The sequence below is a fragment of the Macrosteles quadrilineatus genome, unplaced genomic scaffold (genome assembly GCF_028750875.1).
Source record: "Macrosteles quadrilineatus isolate MER2022 unplaced genomic scaffold, UCM_ALF_1.0 Scaffold_4__1_contigs__length_99947679, whole genome shotgun sequence".
In the NCBI taxonomy this organism is placed as follows: Eukaryota; Metazoa; Arthropoda; class Insecta; order Hemiptera; family Cicadellidae; genus Macrosteles; species Macrosteles quadrilineatus.
In genome coordinates, this window is record NW_026542597.1 from 8,550,949 (window position 1) to 8,572,918 (window position 21,970).

Genomic DNA, 21,970 nt, shown 5'->3' on the forward strand with positions numbered 1-21,970 from the left:
TCATTAGGCTCTTATACGTTCGTGAAGTTTTCTGCTTTCTGCACTCAATGAAACGACATTTAATTTCCCTCCGTCGTGTGATCCACTTTCATAGGTTGTGATGTGTTCTCAAGGAAGATTTCATCTTCATTTCATACGTGTCTTCGTGTGTCTGTTAATAAATGGAAGATTATTTAGTATAAATTGTAGTTTTTGCCATTCACTTAAAATCACGATATCATCCTAAATTCTGGCTCATAACTGTACAAGGTGTTTGGCTAACTGAAATTAAATATTACAAATTTAACAAATCTGGAGGGGAGAAACTTTATGAGTATGCCGAATTCGATAATTTGAATACTATTTTGATTTGACATATTAAAAAAAATACATATAAATGTACAGAATCTGTCAGAAGTTTCAATCATAACGGGTGTTACTAAAGCGTATTCCTACTCGTGCTATATGTTCCCTTAGTATGCATTTAATCTCTTCACTAGTAAACATTTTGTTGGACATTTCGATTGATTCAAATGTATGTGAGGTGTTTTGTAAATGGCATTCTGTCGGAAAATGATGTGACACGGTTAAGGTTATAACTGCAGACTGGTACTGTAAATTTATATCAATGCTTTTTTTAAATTAAAGTTTTTCCTTTATTAATAACATTTATTTAGGGGTTAAATGTGATATTATTTATACCTAACCTTGTAACAAAAATTGAAGTTTAGGATGAAACTCACCTAAGATTCGTGTTAGAAATGTTATTTTCCATTTCGTATATTCTTCTTCCAATTTCCAGCGCTATTCGTGTTTAAGTATCCATCTTTATAATCTCTCGCATAGACGACCACATACATGAAACCAAACAAAAGTATTTAGATGAAGTAAAATTCAGAAAATATTTGTTTTTATCGATATATACCATCTTCTGGCTATGTTAAGTCCCCTACAATGTGTGGGGAGATCGTTAAAGTAAACCCCCGTTTCTATGTTAAGATTCAATAATTCCATTTCTCATAAGGTTAACATGGGAAACTCCAGAGCCACTGGGGCGGAGCCCGAAAGGATTTTTGAAATAAGAATATGCCTATATGTTAATCGGGAATGTGAGCTATCATCATGCCAAATTTCAGCCCAATCCGACCAGTATTTTTCGAGTTTACTTTTCCCATAGGCCTACACACATACACACATACAGCAACCACCTCTTTTTTATAATAGTATAGATAGATATATAGACGTTAAAGATAACACAGCCAAATAATTTTTTGAGACAGTACATTTAAGGGTAATGAGTTCTTAAAATGGCCACTTGAGCACTACCCACAAGCCATCTGTTGGTAAACTCGTAAACCATCAGGTAAAGAAACAATATTTTTCATTGCGAGAACTCTGTTTGATCAATTTTAACTAATTTTAATCATAATATTACTATATTTTATGATGGTTTTAAGTTACTGACACTGTTCAGAATAATTTAACAAATTCATATAGGATTTTTTACAAATTACAGATGTATAAACTTGAAATTGTAAATTTGACTCTCGTACGATTGTAAATGAATTCAAACATCCAAATAGGAAATTAAAAATTCAACTTTTAAATTTGAACTTGAAAACTTGAACTTTCTCTGAAAAGCTGTGACTTGATCTTGCCCGAGATCGAGGAGCGGCTTAAATAAACTTCCTTCAATTAGGCTATCCGTGGTTCAATCCACAATAAAGGTGAAACTAATGATCGGTAAACACCTTCATTTAATGTAGGGATGTGGACGTAGCCCAATAAGTTAAACATTGGATAATTTCTAACAAGAAATTGATTGTTTTTGTATTGCCGAATATAACTGATCAGATGGTTACTTTATGGTTTAAACAACCCTTAAAATAGATTTAGTATTAAATACATTACTACTATTATTACATTACGTTACCTACTGTAACGTAGTACCTAATATTTACGTAGCGTGCAATCATCTGGAGAGGACAGGGTTTCTGCGGTGTTCTCGGTATCCCAAGTATCATGTTTCGATTCTATGTCTTCAAATTCCTTTTCTTCCTGGTCGAGCAGTTTTATCAAACTTTACATTCCCTGGTTCACACCGGGTGAATACAGTTATTTCTTTTGTAAACGTTTCAAAGTTTAAATTGCTGCGTATTGAATTATATAATATATGTTTTTTTATATCCATGGAAACAGAAATAAATAGTTGAAGTATTAATCAAGCTACGACAAATGCTACAAAGATATAAAGATAAAGTTTAAACAATATATTATTTTATGAATTAGTAATGTATCAAACGTATATTTTTGTTAGTATGTGAAACCCTTGCAATACTACCTGAGATATTTAATCCTGACACTTTTAAAGACTAAAAGAATCGGACGTAAGACGAGTGTGGCCACGGGCAAACTGTTTCACGTGCGTCACACGTGAAAACGGAAAAAACAGTCTCGCTGGTTAAAAATTACAAGTGTGGCCCCGGCCTTAAAGGTTTTGTTACCCACCTCTAGAATGCTGATGAATAACAATTGTTATGTTATTGTACATTTCGGATGTAGCTGCTAACCTTTCCTTAACTGGTACTGCTTTGTTCGTGAGCTTTTTGGGAATTTGGTGACCCAACATTTCAATTAATTATTTAAAGTCGCAACTAGTCATTCGCCTGATAAGTCACCCGACAAATGATCTATACGTCATTCACTTCCACTATATCTTTATACCTTACTCAGAATCTTCTTGGTGTCCTCTGCTTCACTAAATCAAACAGACAACCGCAGCAGGAAACGATACCTGCTCACTTGCCATAAAAAGTTGATAGAATTTTTTAATGACTGGTCTAAACGCGGTTCAATTCACCTCATGAATTTTTTTTAGGATCCAATGTATTATCTACCTTTAAAATCATTGTAGTTTCGTTAGATATTAAAAAAATAGCGATCGACAAGTATGTATCGAAAATTGAAACACGATTGATATTTTAAATACTTTTTTTTTATATGAGCACAGTAGCATGTGTGAAATGGCAGGTGTAGACCCTAAATTATTGTGGAATTAGATTCACGCATAATCTTTCTATACCTATCTCACACATTCACAGGGGTAGCGGATTTCTACCCCCGGATATTTACCCCCATGAAAAAACGCCTACGTCATTTTGACGTCACGAGGGGCGGGGCTTATACACGTTCGAGAAACAGCCCGCGACTGGAAATCTACCCCCGGACATCTACCCCCAGACATCTACCCCCGGACATCTACCCCCAGACATCTACCCCCGGACATCTACCCCCGGAAATCTACCCCCCGTGGTCAGCTCTGCCGCGTATCGGCCAATATTCATTGTTGTAATTGATTTTATCAATTGCATTACCTTTTAATATCCAGTAGTAAACATGCAATATGTCGATGTTTGTTTTAACATTATCCATATTTATAATTCAATGAGTTGTAACTGTCCTTTTCAACCCGAACTACTTCACTGATTTTTACGATTGAGGTGTCTTTTAAAAGCTTAACATCTAGCGCAGCACAAAATGGTAATTAAAAGGATATTTCGATTAGGGCTTCAAAAGGTTGACCCATACGCCTTTGATTTATTCCTAGAAGGTGCTTCCAATGGTTGACCAACTTTTACACTATACAGTTACAGTTTAAAAGTGAAATGTGAGTGGTACTCATCAGATCAATTTTTAAGTTTGGTTGTGAAAACATGAATAGATCGTCTGCAACTGTAAACAGGAGATGAAAAAGTTATGAAAATAATATAATATTGCGCACTTTTCACATGGTCAAGTGTTACATCGTACTGAACCATTGTTCTTACACACATATTTCTTAAAGGATATAGTGAATAATAAACTGTGGTGAACTTCCGGTTTATTCAATGTAGGCCTAGTAGTAATAATTGTGTAGTAAACCAAAACTCAGTTGTAAACTGTTAAATTGAGAAAGAGGAAAAGAGGATCAATAAAAGTCAGGTGTATAATGGTAATTTTTTCATATCACCTAGAAGTAAAAACATTTAGTTTCAAAGATTTTAGATGCGTACTAAGAACGGATTTTAAAGTATTTTCTCTTAAAGACCTAAAATAAGACAATTATTAAAATTCAAAATAATGGCCACATTTAATTTTTTAAGCATAGCCTAGTATCATTTAATATATATATACGCCTAAATACCCCCATTGCAGCACATTCGCATATTCAGAGAATGTATAAAGTCGTATTGGAAAATCCTGCCTTAAAACAAAACTTGTCAACTTATGTCAATAAATAAGTGTTCAAAAGATTCATTCATTAGAATACCATATAGGAAGTGAATAATCAAGTTTCCTGCCAGTAAAATGTTAAAATGAGGCAATTTTTAGGTAGTATACAGAACAGAATTAGGTGAAACCCGTCGACATTGACGGTTACTTTCAAGGCTTATGCTAATTCATATAACTGCGATAAATAGATTGAAGTAATACAAATTTTGAGCATTTAGCTCTTTAGCTTTTTTGATGAGTAATAAGTGTAAAAGCAATAATGACTATTGCGTTAGTTACAAAATATGGTTGATCATTCAATCAATCAAATATTTCCCATACCGTACGTCATCAGAGTTATTATTACAATGTTAACTGGTTTCTCTTCTTTTTGAAGAACCTTTAAATAGTATTAAAATCCTATTGGTCAATCTTTTGTGATAAACACTTCCGATCCGCGCTCGTGCATGCGCCGTTACTATAGCTGTTACTGTATGTTAAAGTTGGCCAACCATTTAAATCACTGTCTGGAAATGAATCAAATGCTTAAGGGTCACACTTTTGAAGCCCTTTATCAACATATAGTTTTAAATACCATTTTGCGTTGAGCTGGATCTTAAGATTTAAAATTACACCTCAATCATAAATATCAGTGAAGTAGTTCGGGTGAAAAGGGGATGTTACAGCTTATTTTATTAGGAAGATAGATAATGTTAAACAAGGCAATGGCATATCACATGCTTAATACTAGATATTAGAGGGTAATGATTAACCGAAGAGCCGTTGATTTACATAAAGCAATTAATAAAATCAATTAGGCCCTACAACAATGAATATTGGCCGATACGTGGCAGAGCTGACCACGGGGGGTAGATGTCCGGGGGTAGATGTCTGGGGGTAGATGTCTGGGGGTAGATGTCTGGGGGTAGATGTCCGGGGGTAGATTTCCAGTCGCGGGCTGTTTCTCGAACGTGTATAAGCCCCGCCCTTCGTGACGTCAAAATGACGTAGGCGTTTTTTCATGGGGGTAAATATCCGGGGGTAGAAATCCGGCGACCCCATTCACACACCCCTTGTCCCATTGATGTAAACAAATTGAAGACACTCATGCCTACGCATACTTTCACGACTTTACTCGATTATAAACCTCAGTAAACCAATTTATTCTGAGATCCAAATTTATATTATAGCCCTTGAATGGTGTTTTAGTATACTGTACCAAGTATTCCAGTACGCGGTTCATAATTTTATCAATACAGTAAGAAAGTGAAATGCAAAGCTGTACAATATATCTCCATAACATCGTCTCAAATTGCCAATCCAATACAAATTAGCTGCAAGTACACTCCTTTATCTGTAATCTGTAGGTATGTCGTAGTCCGTATGCCGGTGTCGGGCCAGGTGATCGGCCGGTCCCGGAAGTTAGCTTGACGTTGCCTAGCAACAGCCAACAGCCTCCCCCTCCTCACCCCTCCCACCATCGGTCGTTGTCCCCTCTCACTCCTCTCCTCCATTACCCGATTCTCATTACAGATCTCTGATTTACCCGACAAATTGCTCCAGATCACCAGATATAGTCGATTTATTTGTTCAGTGCCAACGACTGTTTTATGTGACATGTTCTGGAGATACTCGCGTTGGCGGAGTTATTGCGGTCGCGTGGAAAACAAGATTATGTAACAAGATTTGTTACTTAGTGTGATTTAGTACGGATGTAACATCTATATTACGTTCTTTCGCACAAGAAAATAGTTTTTGTTATGTCCACGCAAGTAGTCTGTGTTGTTACACCATAAGGGTTTTTAAGGGAAATCGGTCCGAATCCCTAAAATGTTTCTGGAAATTCCGGGACCGAACCTCAACCCGGCTTTCTCCGGCTTTCTCTTACACCAAAGTCCGAGACGCTATAAAAATAATTAGACTAGGAACAATATACGTAAACTGTTTTTGGACATGATTCGAACTCTTCTGTCTCGCAATGACGTCACAGACGCTAGCTGTACGCCCGAGTTAATCGTACGGTAATTTCCCTCAATAAATCGTCAGTTAATCATGTTATTTTGTATATTTTACTTGAACATTATTTGGCATCGATTTTATATTTCATAGTTGACAAATATTCTTTTAGCTGTAGTTTCTCCTATGTAGACGATCTCTAGTAAACGTTTTATTTTTTCAAGCAAAATTTAACATCATCCAGCTTTTCTTCTCAAGTTTGTTGTTTATTACGTCTTTCAGTCACAGTTTAGTACGTATAGTTTGAGTTGTATTCCAAGTTAAGATACAGCTGATGCAGCTTTCTCGAGGGTTGGATGTTAGTGACCTCAGAAATTCCACTCCCTCGTGATCTAATTTCGGGTCAGCACCCTTCCCTCCCCCGCAACCAGGAACTGAGGTGACTTACCTGTATATTACTGCAAACTGGGGAACCCATCTTCTCGGGACCCAGAAAAACTCCGTTAGTGTGATTACACAGACTTTTATGCACTGTGAATATCTCTTATGCTCGTAAACTGTACCAACGTAAAACGTGATTCCTGATTGAGCTATACCATCCCTACCGTAAAAACCACTCAACTCACCTACTTTGCGCATATTTCGTAATACTGTGTATTATTCTAGTAAAAATAGAAATGTCGCTCATCACACTAGGTTACAAGGTGATGATCTTTACATAATTTAACGAGATTGTTATTTAAGTTTTTTATTGCTGTACTTTGGCAAATTTAAACCGAAACGCACCCCTTCTTTCATATTAATTTATTTACACGTTTCGTTCGTTATACAGTACTGTGAATTAAATTTATTAAAATATTAACTAATCCCGTTTATTATGTCTTATTCAAAGTAATAAATTAGTTTCACAACGAATAAAAGCAGAAGTGAGCGTACCAGGAGCCGCTACAGTATTATATTGTATGAGGATGAGAGAGAGAGAAGATATTTCCACTTGCCTGCGCCGGACTTGGTAACGACGCACCATCGACGGCTTTTGTTGTTTGAGAAGAGATCCTAGATTCTATTTTGCCCTCAATTGTTGCAGTTCTGGTGTTATTTTCTGTATATAAAGTAGTATCGTTACCTCGTTGTGCTGAATCGTATTAGAGATGTTTTCTTGGTGTTAAACAACACTTTTGTATGTACTACCTCGTACTGTATCAAATGTGTTAGTTTTGTAAAAACAATAACATCACTAGATTTAATTTTTTTGCTGATATGGCAATTACATACAAGTAATACCTAGAGATGAGGTGGCGAACTGAGTTGACAACCAGTGACAAGGCACTCTTATTTATTAGCTCATGATTTAGACTTTTGTTCGTAATTTAAAAACCCAAGTATTCCGCGCTATAATGCATTTCATTATAATTTATACTACTGCAAAACGATTTCATTTTTCAAGATTGTATGTTCGAAATTAATGTTACGGTGTGATTGAAAAGCGTAGTTTCTGGGTAAATGTCAATCTGAATGGAAACTGTGTTACTTCCGTTGTAAAACAACAGTTACTGCTTCTCTCAACGCAAAGCTAATCAAAGTTTGCATACGACAGACCCACAAACCATCTCAAGTTGTAGTTGACTTGACGAATCGAATTGTATTGAACTGTGTTTGTGCTGGGCATGGCAGTAGTATTGGTTTGTAGTTCTGTTGTACTGCAACAACTTTCTGATACAAAACTGCAATGTAACAATAGTGTCAGTTGTTGGTGGTGTTGTATCTCACTGTACATACCATGGGCATACAGACCGATTTATTGTGAAAATTCATGGCTTAGTCAAAATAGTATTGCTTTAAAAAGTTAAACATTTAATTGCACAGGTTGCAAATAATTTCAGGAAATGAAAAATTACTTAAAAAATCTATTTATGTAAATTTTTCAAGCAAGTTTGTCAGGTTATTTTAGTTGCATTATCGATTTCAATGTTAGTGTTCTAATGCAACTATCGCACTATTCCCAATCCGGTCCCCTCATTAAACGTCTTGGCCACCCCTCTCACTCTCGCCCTTATTGTGTAACGGTCTTACCGAGTCAGTAGCTGTTATGTGGCCCTATAAAACTCATCACCCAAATGCCAAGGTATTCACCAGGGATATTTATTTTTTAGATTTTTGTTCGTAATTATTTTACCCACATGACGTTGATGATTGTGTGGTTATTATATTTTCTGTTTTGGGTAAAAAATGTTAACGTCAGTCTTGATATGGTCATTAATATTCTGTCGTTGGAGTGTTGATTCATCAATTCGTGTAGGTTAGTTAATCTTTGATTGGTGATTGACTGATTAGTTTAGTTGTTTAGAAATAAAACTTTTATGTATAACTTTATGGATACGCATTTGTTGAGAATCATTTACATTTTATCCTTGTGAACAACATTTTAATCAATTTATTGTATTTCATACATTTAATTAACATAAAAATCCTCATAATGAAGTGATAAGTCAGTACAAATAGTTGACTTTGACTTACTTCTTTCTACTTTGAATAACACGCTAATCGAGGAAAAATATTTAATGATTTTTTTTATCCCCATCAACAATGGTTCTTGCTACGAAAATGGAAGACATTTTTCAAAAACGTATTCTGTAGTAGCATACAAATTCTTGTTAATTATTGAAGTTCCATCCATTTGACTTAACCGTTCAATCTGAAGCGAGAAGGTTAAGCCTGAGAGTAAAGCCAGGTCCACGGGGATTTGTTGGTCGCCGGAAATTACCTAATTAAATGTCTGTTTCGTCCAAGGTTTCACAATTAATCTTCTGGAACAAATTCACCAGTTTCCCCTTCAAGAATACCGTTCTGGAACTGCACAGGTTTTATTCGTTCATCGTGAATTAGTTTGTTAGGTATGTTATGTATTGACGCCCTCCTTTACGTTGGTGTCCTTAATAATCACTCATATTATTGTGGGCGTCATCCTTCACTCATTTTTGGGTTAAAATACGCACGTAGTGGCGTCCTCATCTTAAATTATTAATAATTGGTACAATACTTTCGAGTTGAGGTAATATTACCCTTTAAACAAAAAAATAAGTAAAAGTATAAGGAATCAGAAGGTCGCCGGTTTGCTTTTTATCTTGAGTAAGTTGTTTTTTAGTCGAAAATTAACTCATCAAATTTTGATTATTCGGATAAATATACTGTAATCATGATCCGGGCTAAAAACAGGTGATCTAAGTCTTTTGCAAAACTGTTGTTTTTGTAATTTCACATTATCTTGGTATCTTAGTCAGCAAAACTGTTTATTCCCTATTTCCTAGCAGGTTACCCATCCACGTTAAGAGTTTTCAATCGTGAATTTTAACACTACATTGTTTTAATAGAGTTACGAAAGGTGGTTACGATGTTTTGAGGAACTGTGGTGTAAAGAACAACGCGCTGAAGGTGCTGGTCCAAGCTAGACAGTGTGGGCGGAAGGTTTATATGACCTTGACACCAAGGTCAACGACGTGGCCTCAGCTGCCCTGGGTACACCACACAGGTCTTGTGGATTATCTCCAGCTAAATCACCAAAGGGAACCGTGCTTAACGAAATGAATCTAACTAAAATGTTTTAGGAACTCAATTTTCCCTATGAAAGCGACTCAGCAAAGATGAATTAATGCTGACAGTGTTCAAAAACATAATAGCAAACGTTCTGGTAGACAATAAACCATGTGCAGGGTTATCATCTGCGTGCTTCCTATTTTTTTACCTAAGTTCTGCCAAAATTATGTTGGTAAATCGATGTAAACTATATGACGATGAAAACTCGTGAAAACTAGAAAACGCTGCAACATCTAGAGAATGCGAAAGGCATACTATATAGTTAAAAATAATAAAATGCTTACAAGTTGTTTCTGATGTTTACTGGTATTCTTTATTTAATGTTTAAAATCCATTATTTATATGTTCCGCATTACACCGTCTTTTTATCACAAGTATATACTAAAACCAAGTTTGAGAAAGATTGTGATAGAAGAAAAGGCACAAAAGTTTCCCCAAGTACAGAAAAATGGTTTCCAGCAAAGCCCGGAGTGGAAGTGTTGTATTGTTTATTGTCCTGTGAAATCCAATCCACGTTTTGTGTGACGGAGATAGTGTTACACTGACCACAAAGACACCGTCGCTGTATAAAGCTTGTGCTTTTTGTTGACAAGAATTCGTTCTTTTTATGTTGTCTTTATGGATAAAAATCAGTTACTTTGTGTCCTTCTGTCAGTTGCAAGGCTTTTACTTAGAGTTTTTCTTTTTAAAATGAAATAAATTACAATGCTTCGTGTTAAATTGTATTTAAAAGGAGGATTTACGTGGGATATAATAATAATCTATGGTGTAAGCAAATTACATTGGGCAAATCTTACTATTTTAGTTCATTTTACTGCGTGAACTTTTACGTAGTTGTTTTGTGCAAAGTTGAAAGTTGTACACTCCATCACTTGTTCATTATTACTTTGCTTGACGCAAAGCTGATTTTCAAAAGATGGATTTGGCGAGTTATGATGTTGCTAGCTGAGTGAAGATGTGATGTTGAGTTAACTGGAGCACTGTTGGAGTTAATTAATGTCTAGACTGTGTTACTGATCATCCTATACGCACCTCCCTCGGGCCAAGCTCTTTGATTCGTCTTCTTCATCGCTAATTATTGCAAAACATCGTGAATATAGCTACGGTATTAAAACTTCTGATTCAGTTAAGTATTTCTCGTCTAAATAAAGATTTGGAACGCCGCTGATGTTAAATAATGCGATGCAGTCAATCTGTTTGCTAAGCGTGTTTCCGTTAGCTTGATTACATTTGTTATACCAACTGAATAAATAATATGAAATTTACACTCGTACCCCAAATTCAGTTTCTGCCCAGAAACTATCGCCTAAACTTGTTATTGTCATATTTTATAGCTCACAATGAAATAAATAATTTATGCCATTTCTAACATTAATATTATGATAACATTAGAGAATATGCAGGGTCCGACGTCGAATATCGCTGTGTAACCAACGAACTTAAAACAATAATTTAGTGTTTAAGTTAAATCGCTAACATTAAATTACTGTACATGTTTTTATTTTAACTTAAACTGATGGTTACAAATATTCTTGTAATAATAAATAACGTGCAAAACAGCTAAATTCTCCCTTTGAGCTACGTATGATGCAAAAGTAAGCGAAGGTAACTCAATGTAAACTACACTGAAGAGTAATTTATTGAACTCAAATGAGCATAGACTTGTTGATTATTTAAAAGGGCCACTTTTAATAACGCCACGTTGAAACTTCAGCAATAAAAGGTAATGGTGGTCATTTGGTTCGCTAGACTATTTCACTTATTAACTATTATCGATTAGCCGACTTTGTGAATCGTAAGTAACCTTGCTGACCTAGTTGTTTGCGATTTTAACATTGTAGTCAAACAAGTGACCCAGTTCGTAAGTTTGGTAGAATATCGCGGTGGTTTTATTTGTATGATTGAGATTGGCGAACGAGGTCGAGGCCGTACCCAAATGACGACGTTTTGCTCGCTTACAGATGCTATATTGTTTATTATATGACGAAATAGAATTAAAACCTTGGTAATAATACGTAAAATAGCTGAAAAATAACGAATGCCGACCGTAAAAATGTTACTTCATTCGACAAAAATAATAATTAAAAATACTAATTATATAGATAATAGTAATCGACATTCTTGATTGATTCGAACGAGGTTGTGTTGGGTTAGGTCACGTCTTTTTTACTTTTTGTACACAAACTTGCCGTCGATAAAAACATTATATAATACGATTATCAAAAGAAGATTAGGCCTAGTCATAGATTGATTTGATTATAAACTACATATCGATTTTAGTTCGATATTTTTTTTAATTTTATACACAGTGTGATATGAAAAATTCGCCAAATTATTTAGTTGGATTATCGGGTGCTTCGACAGTTGGCAATGCAACATGTTCACAATGAATGGTGACAACAACTGTACGACCAACCTCGGTGTGTTTGTATGTTTTCAGTGTTTCAATTTGTGTGCTTTAATTTTTAGTTTTACTCTTTTGTCTGGATGAAATAATTCAGTATAAATACTGTAACCTACAAACAATGCGACGTTAGTAACACGATCTACTTGAATGGGTTTTCCTGTTGCATATTTCAGGAGTTTTTTCACTCTGTCACACGTGAGTACGATGGCGCCAATATGCTGGCTTGTGTGGAAATATGTGTCGTAATTGTTGTAAACTGCCACCTGTTCATGTGTACAAACATTGCTGACACCAGCACAGCACGCACTGCTTTGTGGGATTTCAAACTGGAGGATTTTTTTGTAGTTTTCTGCGGGTACAAGTACAAGTTTGACGTCACAGGAAGCGGATGTGTGGGTCAATTTATGTTGGATTTCGTGCTATTGATAGTGTTATCGCCGCAATTTTCGTTTGATTCTTCCCTGAAAACACCAACGTTGGATACACAGTGGTTTGACGATGCATTACTTCGCCTAGTAGGTATAGGCTAATGAACATTATCTCTCAATCAGTACTTGGATTCTCCACTAAATTGATTTTAGTGTAATTGTTACCATAAGTGTATAAAAGTTCGACTTTATTTAAGATTACAAATTACAAACAAACAATTTGCAGTCATAAAGATTCCTCAAAGAAAAACAGGGCAGCTACGCACTGCTTTAATCAATGTTAATATCTGTACTAACAAGGCGTGGATCGAAAATATGATTTATGAATTTGTTTTGAGTATTTCTAGTTTTAATTGTAAAAAAATCTTTATAAATTTGTTTGGTTACAATTTTTAGGATGAACCCTGAATTTTGCAATACATGAGCGAATCTGGGTATTTTGTGTTCCATCAAAATTTTTGTTTCTGAACACTTATGATTCAAATATTAAACAAATTAAAAAGATTAGGTCTTATTTTATGTTTTTAGGAACCTGTTCTTTAAGATCTGTTTAGATCAAACATAGTAATTAATTCAGCAGCACATCAAAGTAAACTGCACAATACTTGCCATTTACTTCAGCCATAGATAAAAAACACTCCCTGTTCTGGATTCCTAATCCATATAGAACAGCTTAAGACAATTTTATTGTAAGTTCTCTCCGGTGCACTGTAGAGGTTGTTTCAGTTATTTAAAACCTCGTTATAATAAAATAATTGTTTCCTATATTTACATATTTTATATTTAAAAATTGGCGCATACAAGGTCAACAGTTATTTAATAACTGCTTAGGATATTTCTTATTGATTTTTTTTCTGTAGAAGGTGGAACGAATGCCACAGAGAGATATTAACGCGAGGTAGAGGGTCATAACCCATCAAAGGCTTTGGCTGGCCAATGCTCCAGCAGTGCAAAAACCTCCTCTCAACGGCGCGGCGTACATTTACATTCACATCCTTGAAACGTACAATATTCAATTGATCGAAACCACGGAGGGGAATATTTCGTCCAATATCAAGGTATACAGTAATTAATTGTAGTAGGCATACTGCAGTATGATAACATCAGTTCAGCTATTGTAGTGTACTGTTTCTATAATACTGTATTTTTATAACTTTTAGTTGTTGGATTTAACACGTTCTTGTGTTTCCACAAATAGATTGTATTCTTCTGATGGGATTCTTGTCAGCCTCTAGCATTTCGGGAGTACAAAGCAGTTAACACGGATATGTCGTCTACTCGGTACTAAGCACGCCGCGCCGCGCCGCCCAGCCAGGGACAATGGCCTACCAAGGCCGCCATGTTCACGTATTATCATACCTGCTTTGTTTTTGTCGGCCACTTAATCGCGGCTTCCTCCATACGACCACCTGGCCCTGGCCACAACCAATCGCGTCGCCACTGTGACATCAACTTGTATGTGGTCTTTTCATTGTTACTTTGCAAGAACGTTAAAGTGATTAAAATGTGCTTTAGTGAATTTCCCTATTGATATACAATAAAGTACACACATTTTATCCCCATCAAGTGAACTGTAGGCCTACTAAAGATAAGACGATACAGGTATACACACAATTTTTATTTCAAACATAAAATACGCAATTTGTACCTAACATTAAAAGTTCCAACATTTCTCACCTTTTGTAAAGTTCTACGATTTATACGTACATTATTGTTTTTGATTGGGGGGCATTATCCCGCCATTCTCCAATGGTTAGTTACGTGAATATTTAATAAATGTCGAGATTGTCTATAAACCTAGCGTGGAATGAAGTCTAAAACTGTCTTGGGCTATAGTCTTGCTTCTTATGTTGTGAGGGAAGGACAAGACGTGTTTTTGAAAATTGTCGAACACGTTTGGTTGAGCCGAGTTCGAATCCTGCCAATCACCAAAGATAATTTTCTGTGTGAATCCCCTGACCTAATAGTTCGGGACCAAATTCAAGTTATAGACGTCTGTTTGAGATCTACCTACACGAACTCGATCTTTGTTTAGTCCGAGGCTAGAAGTTGTAAGGCTGTAAGGCTGCGGGAGTCTACTGTCTATAGTTGTACAGTATTGAATCACAGCGGGCGTACACGTCACACTTACATAACTGTTATTACTTAACGGTTGGACGAGTGACGAGTATCTCTGTCTCTGTCAGACATACGGTAGACACATTGGCACTCTCACACACACTCACTCAGTCACTCACACAATACGACAAATCACGGGGTCACGGCTGTTTTCTCGGGTTTCCATCAAATCTGTTATGTAAGCGATCGTTAGCTGGCTGGGCGCTGGGCGGGGCTTGTACAACCTCGTTTGTTTTGTTACATTTAATTGCTAAAGTTGTATTTTGCTACATAATATTTCGAAAGGATTGCGTAAACCTTGCTGAAATAATAGTAGTGGAAGTCTCTCGAAATATGACCTGTGATCAATAAAATTGGTGTGAGTTTTGCGTGTCCTTTTATGAAACTATTTTGAGATATTTGCAGATGAGCATTATGTGTAGACTTGGGTAAAATGAATATATGTAGCAGCTTCCAAATTTATTTTTGAGATTGTAACATAGTGTTTCTTTTCAATTCTACGCTCGTTAAGTTGTTTACATTTCTGTAATAATATACTACAAAAATTGTCACATTGCCTAACTAGAAAAATTCTTTTGAATGGTATACTGTCGATGTTTATACAAAAAAATTGTTATACAACCCCTTTTCAGCAGTTCATATATTTAAACCCGGTACAGCATACTCAATCGTTGTTGCAATCTCTCGATTATTTTGAGAATTGATAGTGTTTGGTAGAGGCATAAGAATAACTCTGCTAGATGTTGCAGATTTTGTTAATTTTACATTATATGTTAGTCAGGAAAATACAATGATTATCTGTTTTGTTTCAGATCGCGCCCTCGGCCAAAAAATTGTGGGGTGTCGACGAACCTAAGGACGAACCGAAGGGGATTCTCAGTCTCAACGACCACCAGAATATGTGGCGGGACTCGACATGGAGCACTTCGGGTATGTCAAGTTTGTTTGTAACACATAGTCGTACTCGTAACCAATAACTGTTAACTGTTAACTGTTATACGAATTAAACCCATACACATCTGAGGGATGGACATTCAATCCCAGAACTATTACTTGACTCACAATCAATTAATTAACAACATTTTGGGATGAGTAGATATGAATTCACGGTTTGAGTTGCTTCATTCGACACCTAGAAGCATCGGTTCACCCAACCCCGCACAATGAGCAATTTATAGTGTCTACTATAAATTAATTGACCTTAGATTAGCTGAGGTTGGACAGTCAGTACCAACATTAAAGAGGGGTTAGGGTGGGACTGGCTGTTTGACGTTTGCTTGCGACTGATAGTCCAACAATGTTTGAATGTATTAAAGTCAACTCACATACGTCCTATTTGTTGTGATAACATGTTAAATTCATGTTGTTGCTTTTTAAGTATAGATGTATGCATGAAACATTCAGTACCAATATCCCACGTTTACCTGCTTTACTAATTGTTGGACAACCAGTCCCGGGACTGAGTGGATTATTGTGGGGACTGGTTGTCTTCCATCGTGAACACAATTTTACCAAGGCCAGTTAAACCTCGGACTGATTCTCCTAAATCCTAGTTGTAGAAATTATTATAAACTGGAACATCACATGTACTAAAATAAAAAAATATGTTTTCCAAAGTTATTTGTATTATCTAATGACTATAACTTGTGGTTTAGGAGCTATTTAACTCTGGAGTTTTGAAAGGCAACCGACTTTCCTATAATGTTTGTAATTGTGCTACTATGTCATCTATACTGCTTCTATCCACCTACAAGGATCATAAAGTAAGAGTCGTCACGGCGCCATTGTCATTGTCTAGCGTTGGCCATTACAGTGCGGAAGTGTAGACACTAGACACTAGACAGTCGATGCTGATTGTCACTACTGTACATGTTTGTAGGTTTGGCAGTTACCCCAGTTACTTGTTGGCTTGACGCTCACTTACAGTAATGGGCCTCTTTAAACGTCTTGCTCATATCTGGGAGGCACGCAATGCTGCTGATCTTTGCTCGGTTGTTTGTGTAATTTTGCCACCTCTGTAATTTCCCAAAGAGTCTCGGTGTGGACGGCGTTGCTTTGAACTCTTCTGTAATATTAGGCCGGCATGGTTGGGCAGCGCTACTCCTTTTTTGTGTCTTTTTATTACTTTCATATTATGAAATCTTAGATTTTACTAGTAAATTTTTTAATAAACAGTTGTATAAAGTATTTTTAGTACTTCCAATTCAAATTTTTCTAATATGTAGATAAAACAGCCTATAATAAAATTCGCCAAACAAAATATATGCTACTTTATTATGTATTGTTTCCCATTAATCGATCTACTGTATTTGAATAATCTTGTAGTTTTTCTTGTAGTTTATAGACTGTTACACTGCGGTTTTGACTTTGTGAACACATCGATATAAATTTTGGTCAATTTAAATAGCATGGGAAACCCGTACAATTATGGTAATTTGCGCGGAAGTTTTGAAACCTAACTTCAAGGCAATTTTCACCATTTCAATTTAAAGAAAATAACCCACGGTGATAAGGATCCGAAAAAAAATGTCATTCGTAAAGGGCGAATCTAATAAATTACGGAACGTGACCACGTGGTACCTACCACGTAGGTTGTATATTTTGTCAACTTAATGTGAATTGTAGTGAGCCACAGAGTTCTTTTTCGATGATGACGGTTGTGCTATACACACTAAACAGTATATACACGCTTCTCTGTGTATAGAATATACACTATACACAGAGTACTGCTCTGTAACACTAGGCGATGATTCATTGCCTCTCTTCCGCAGATGGTCTGCATTGTTCGTAATGACTTGCCGATTAATCGGACACTTCCGAGCCCCATCATGATTGTTTATGCTTCCGCGATGAGATCCTATTTAATTTTGCATTGGAAACTGATTACACTGATTATTTTGTGGGGTGAGTGGTTGTCAGTGAATCCCGTGATTTGACGTTTGTTTAGTGGTGACAGGCTTGCGTTTGAAATCAATTGTTGTTAAATCGTAAATGTCCCAGATTGAAATGAAAGCGAAAAAGGAAAATCTGCATGGTTGGTTACAATAGGTAGTGTTTAACCTGTTAAATTCAAATAACCCAATATACTTTCACACAAGATTTTGACAGAATAAAAGCAAGCATATCCGATCAGGTAATTAAGATGAAAGAGATATTCAGTGACTATGTTGGCGCATAATATTAAACTGATCAATGCGTGTTATTGGAACAATGTTCATGCCGTTCATTTTAAAAGCGATTCTCCGTGGTGGAATATGCTTGTTCTGGCAAATATTTGTTGAAAGTTTTAAACACTTGTAAGTGGTCAGTGGTGGAGTCATAAAAGTGTGTACTTGCTACAAACTGGTTCATATAAGTTCCGCGATGTTATCCAACACCGTGTGGCCCTACCTCACCAAATAAGTGAGTGGAGTCGCCGGCTGCATGTTAATATTAGGGGCGGGATTGGGGCGCAACAAAGCTAGCATACGAAATACTACGGACTCTTATGAAATAGGTCAATTCACGTTTGTGCGTATCGTGTTATCATCTACTTTTTGAATAGTATAATGGAATGAAACCCTATGTATGTGTCCAGATATATTACCAAGGTTACTCAGAATACCGTGAAATCCCTCGACACGGTGCAACGCCTAGGAAGGTTTTTGAATTATTTCCAGTCTTAAAATTCAGTCATAATGTTAAGCTTAAAGGAATTTGTTGGTTACTGTTTTATGCCTAATGATAGGGTGTTTGTAATCACTTTGTTTACGTTTTTCTAACGTAGGTTTTTGCATTTTATCCTTCGACCGTTCATAGACATATTTAATCCACATGTTAAATTTGTCGCCAGTTTTAAGTCAAACTAGATGTAGTTGAAACACAAAAAGAAACTCCATCATAACTCAAGTGTTTCAACCAAAACAAGATTTAAATTTAAAAATTACAATGTGGTGGAAGCAAAATATTTAACACACAATTCGGTTTATTTAAACCGTAGTTATTCATCAAATTCTTGAAAGGGGCGTGAAAATAAGTATTTATTAGTAAAACAAAGTTACTGGGTATTTTAGGTCTACCGCACGATCATCTTTCAGGAGTTTCCGTTTTAATTTAGCACCACTCAAGAAGATGAGAGATACAAAGTTGGACTAGATACTGTACATTTCCGAGTATCGCGTGGCCGTGGTCGGAGTTTGTTGTAGTTTCTATTATCTTGACATGACGCGTTCGTCTTGTATTACCTCTGACTTTGCTCTCTGAATCTCAATTGGTCGTCGTCACGATTCGACTCTAGTGCTGTTCTAATTAGTTTTACCAACTCATTTACATTTTGTAACACTTGTAGGTATACGAAGTGCAGCAGTCGCTTTGAATGGTTATTGCAAAAAAAAACTTTAAGGGCGCGCTTTACCCCTGACGCGCAACCGAATGCAAGAGTTTGCAAGATTTCTGTTTTCACCTGCTACATTGAAGATAAAATCAAAGTTAAGGTCTCATATTAAAGAGGATGAAATTTTCTATAGTTCTTTGTTTCTATATTTCAATTATTTTAAATACACACCTTATAAACTTGAGTTGTACAAGAGAAAAGGGTATTTTCAACTAGCCTTATCTTAAAAGTGTTTTGAACATTTAAAAAAACGCAGAACTATAAATTGGTATTTATACTACTATAAGCCGTTAAGAGTGCGTAGCTATCATTATTTGTTAATTCTAAAACAGTAATCTTGGAAACGTCTGCAAGCGCTTCTCGCAGCGCTGTCCAATGGTGAAACATAGCTACTGAAGCCCGACCTGAGATTTCCGAGCTGTGTTGAAGTGCACCCTTAATTTCCTTCTAATAGCTGAAATTAATTCCTGTTTAATTTTATCAAGCGATCTAATGTATTTTTGACATCTGGTTGTTTTTAGAAACCGTGGTTTTATTACTTAGGGATTAAAAACTATCGAAAGTTGTATTTTCCAATTTCTCTAATTTTAGCAAATTTCCAATATAGTGAATAAGCTAATACCGTAGTACTCATGGTAAGACCTAGCCCGGGACCAATTTACTTTTTCATTTTGAGATCCCTAGAAGCTAAAAACACCTAGAGACTGTAATGAAAATATGCATAGACAATTTCCAGAAATGAGAATTTCTTTTTTACTTCAGTAACTAATTATTAGTACCTTAGGCGTACTCGTTTATTTTGTAAAATATTTGTTATGCTATAAACCTTTTAAAGTATAGAACCTAATAATAACCATAAGTGCTTCCATTCTGTAAGCATAGACTATCGAAGGAGACTGGGGCTTGTAATAGAGAATGGGGTTTTATGATAGTGAACGTCGTAATCCTAGGGTGGAGTCTTGTTGTGAAGACACGGAATACGGATACACGACTATAGTGCTATATTATAGTGCTCACGCTCATGCTCAGTTGTACAGTTACAGTGTACATGCGGGCACTGCTGTGTAAGATGACCGCTATAGCTACGATGGGTACAAGGACACGGCGTGGCTGAGGTACTCTCTCGGTACTTTCTCTTTGCTCTTTGTTTAGATCGCCTACACCCTACACTGTATACGTCCAGTATCTCTGTAGGAGGAGTCTCGACACAGGATTCTATGTTACTAACTACTAGCATCATGGTTTATAATAAATAGATTTATACCAGGGAGCGTAGTGTGGAGATTTATTACAAGCCCATTGATAAACATAGCTCCAGTTGGGTCCAGCCTCCAATCTGTGAAAAGACACTGGCTTTTAGGATCGATCCCGGCAACCTTCAGATTTCAATTATATTAGGCAAGCTCCACAACCACTCGGCTATATCTAGCTAGAACACCCTTTAAATTAAATAACAAAGAACATTAATAGATTGTAAATTATGCTTATATACCTAACTCGGATTGCAGTACGTTAACTTCCACGAAACTCGTTAATATAGGTACATAAAATGGATAGCCCAAGTTCTTGTAGTGACTAATACTAATACTACTAATACAAGGGAAGGAAGGTGTGGCGATTTTCTTTCTCCTTGTAGCCTTTTTTCGAATTCTGCGTGAAAATGCTGGGTATTTGCTATAGTTTAGGAAGTTTGTGGGCTCAAAAAAATTTTGAAAACTTATTTTCCCATCATTTCATCAACTACGATATTATTTTAACAGAAGTTAAATAGACTGCAAAACAATATTTTTAGGTCAGATGACATTAACCAAAGAATACTCTCAGATAATACTAATAAAGTTACCCGGGCAAAGCTCGGTCCCCAGGTACTAGGTACATAAAATGGACTAACTAAAACATGTGTCGTAATAACGAGTATTGCTCTGTAACTGCGTATTCGAACATGATTAGCGTTTCTGACTATATGATGCAAATTGTGTAGAATTATCGATTAAATATTATTATTTAATCGTGCTTCCGATATAGTGTTATTCTCACGTGATACGCAACTCGCATCACTTCACGCTCTCGTCACGCCAACAAAATTATTGTGATAGTAGATCTTCATCAAAAGTAAATAGGTAGTGTTTAGATCGTACGATTGTACCCAAATATAGAAACACGTGGACTAAGACTCGTGCTAAATTTTTGTTTTCCTTACAATGGATTGATAGCGGTACAGAGACGGTACAGTATTTCTAATGTACAATAAGCATAGCGAGAGGAGTAAGAATTGGATTTTAAAAACAGTGATTTAGACTAAGACAACAAGCATTTCAGAACATTGGCTTGAGTCAGAAAAGTCCCTCATCATCAATAGTGATTCTACTAAAGTGATATACTACTAGTAGTATATTAGTTGTTATAAACATGAGATGGTGCTAAAATATACGGAGAAGGAACAAAATGCTATACACAAATCATAGTTGCGTTTAAACGTCTCATACCCACCATTCATTCATTTAGACAGAATCGCGTCTATTACATCACCCGTGACTAGACGTTCTGTATGCAGAAATAGTCTCATTGTATGTGAGTAACCATTGCATCAGCTCGACTTGTCTGATATAATACGCACATGTACGTTCACACTGTTAAAGCTTAAGCTGTTCTAACCTGGCCATCAAATTGCGATTGTAAAGAAAGAATAATAATGTCGTATGCTAAACATATTGTTCCAAACTGGGTTATTTATCTTCTCTATTTTTAACTCATCATATCCCTTCCTAGGTAGATAGTTCGCTCATGACATGCCGTTAATTATACCTTTAGCAGTTCGGGAGTGTCCCTGAACCCCAGGTAGGCTCACGCACACACACTCAGTCC

The 21,970-nt window shown here is 36.1% G+C and overlaps 1 protein-coding gene across 5 annotated transcripts in view; it reads left to right on the top strand.

Annotated features, from left to right (window-relative positions):
* Window positions 1-21,970, top strand: part of LOC128992504 (pumilio homolog 2) — a 317,774-nt gene that overhangs the window by 85,110 nt on the left and 210,694 nt on the right. For all 5 annotated transcript variants that reach the window (XM_054416104.1, XM_054416105.1, XM_054416106.1 and 2 more), the window contains one exon: window positions 15,546-15,663. In XM_054416104.1, the coding sequence (XP_054272079.1) occupies window positions 15,546-15,663 (118 nt within the window). The remainder of the gene's footprint in view (window positions 1-15,545; window positions 15,664-21,970) is intronic.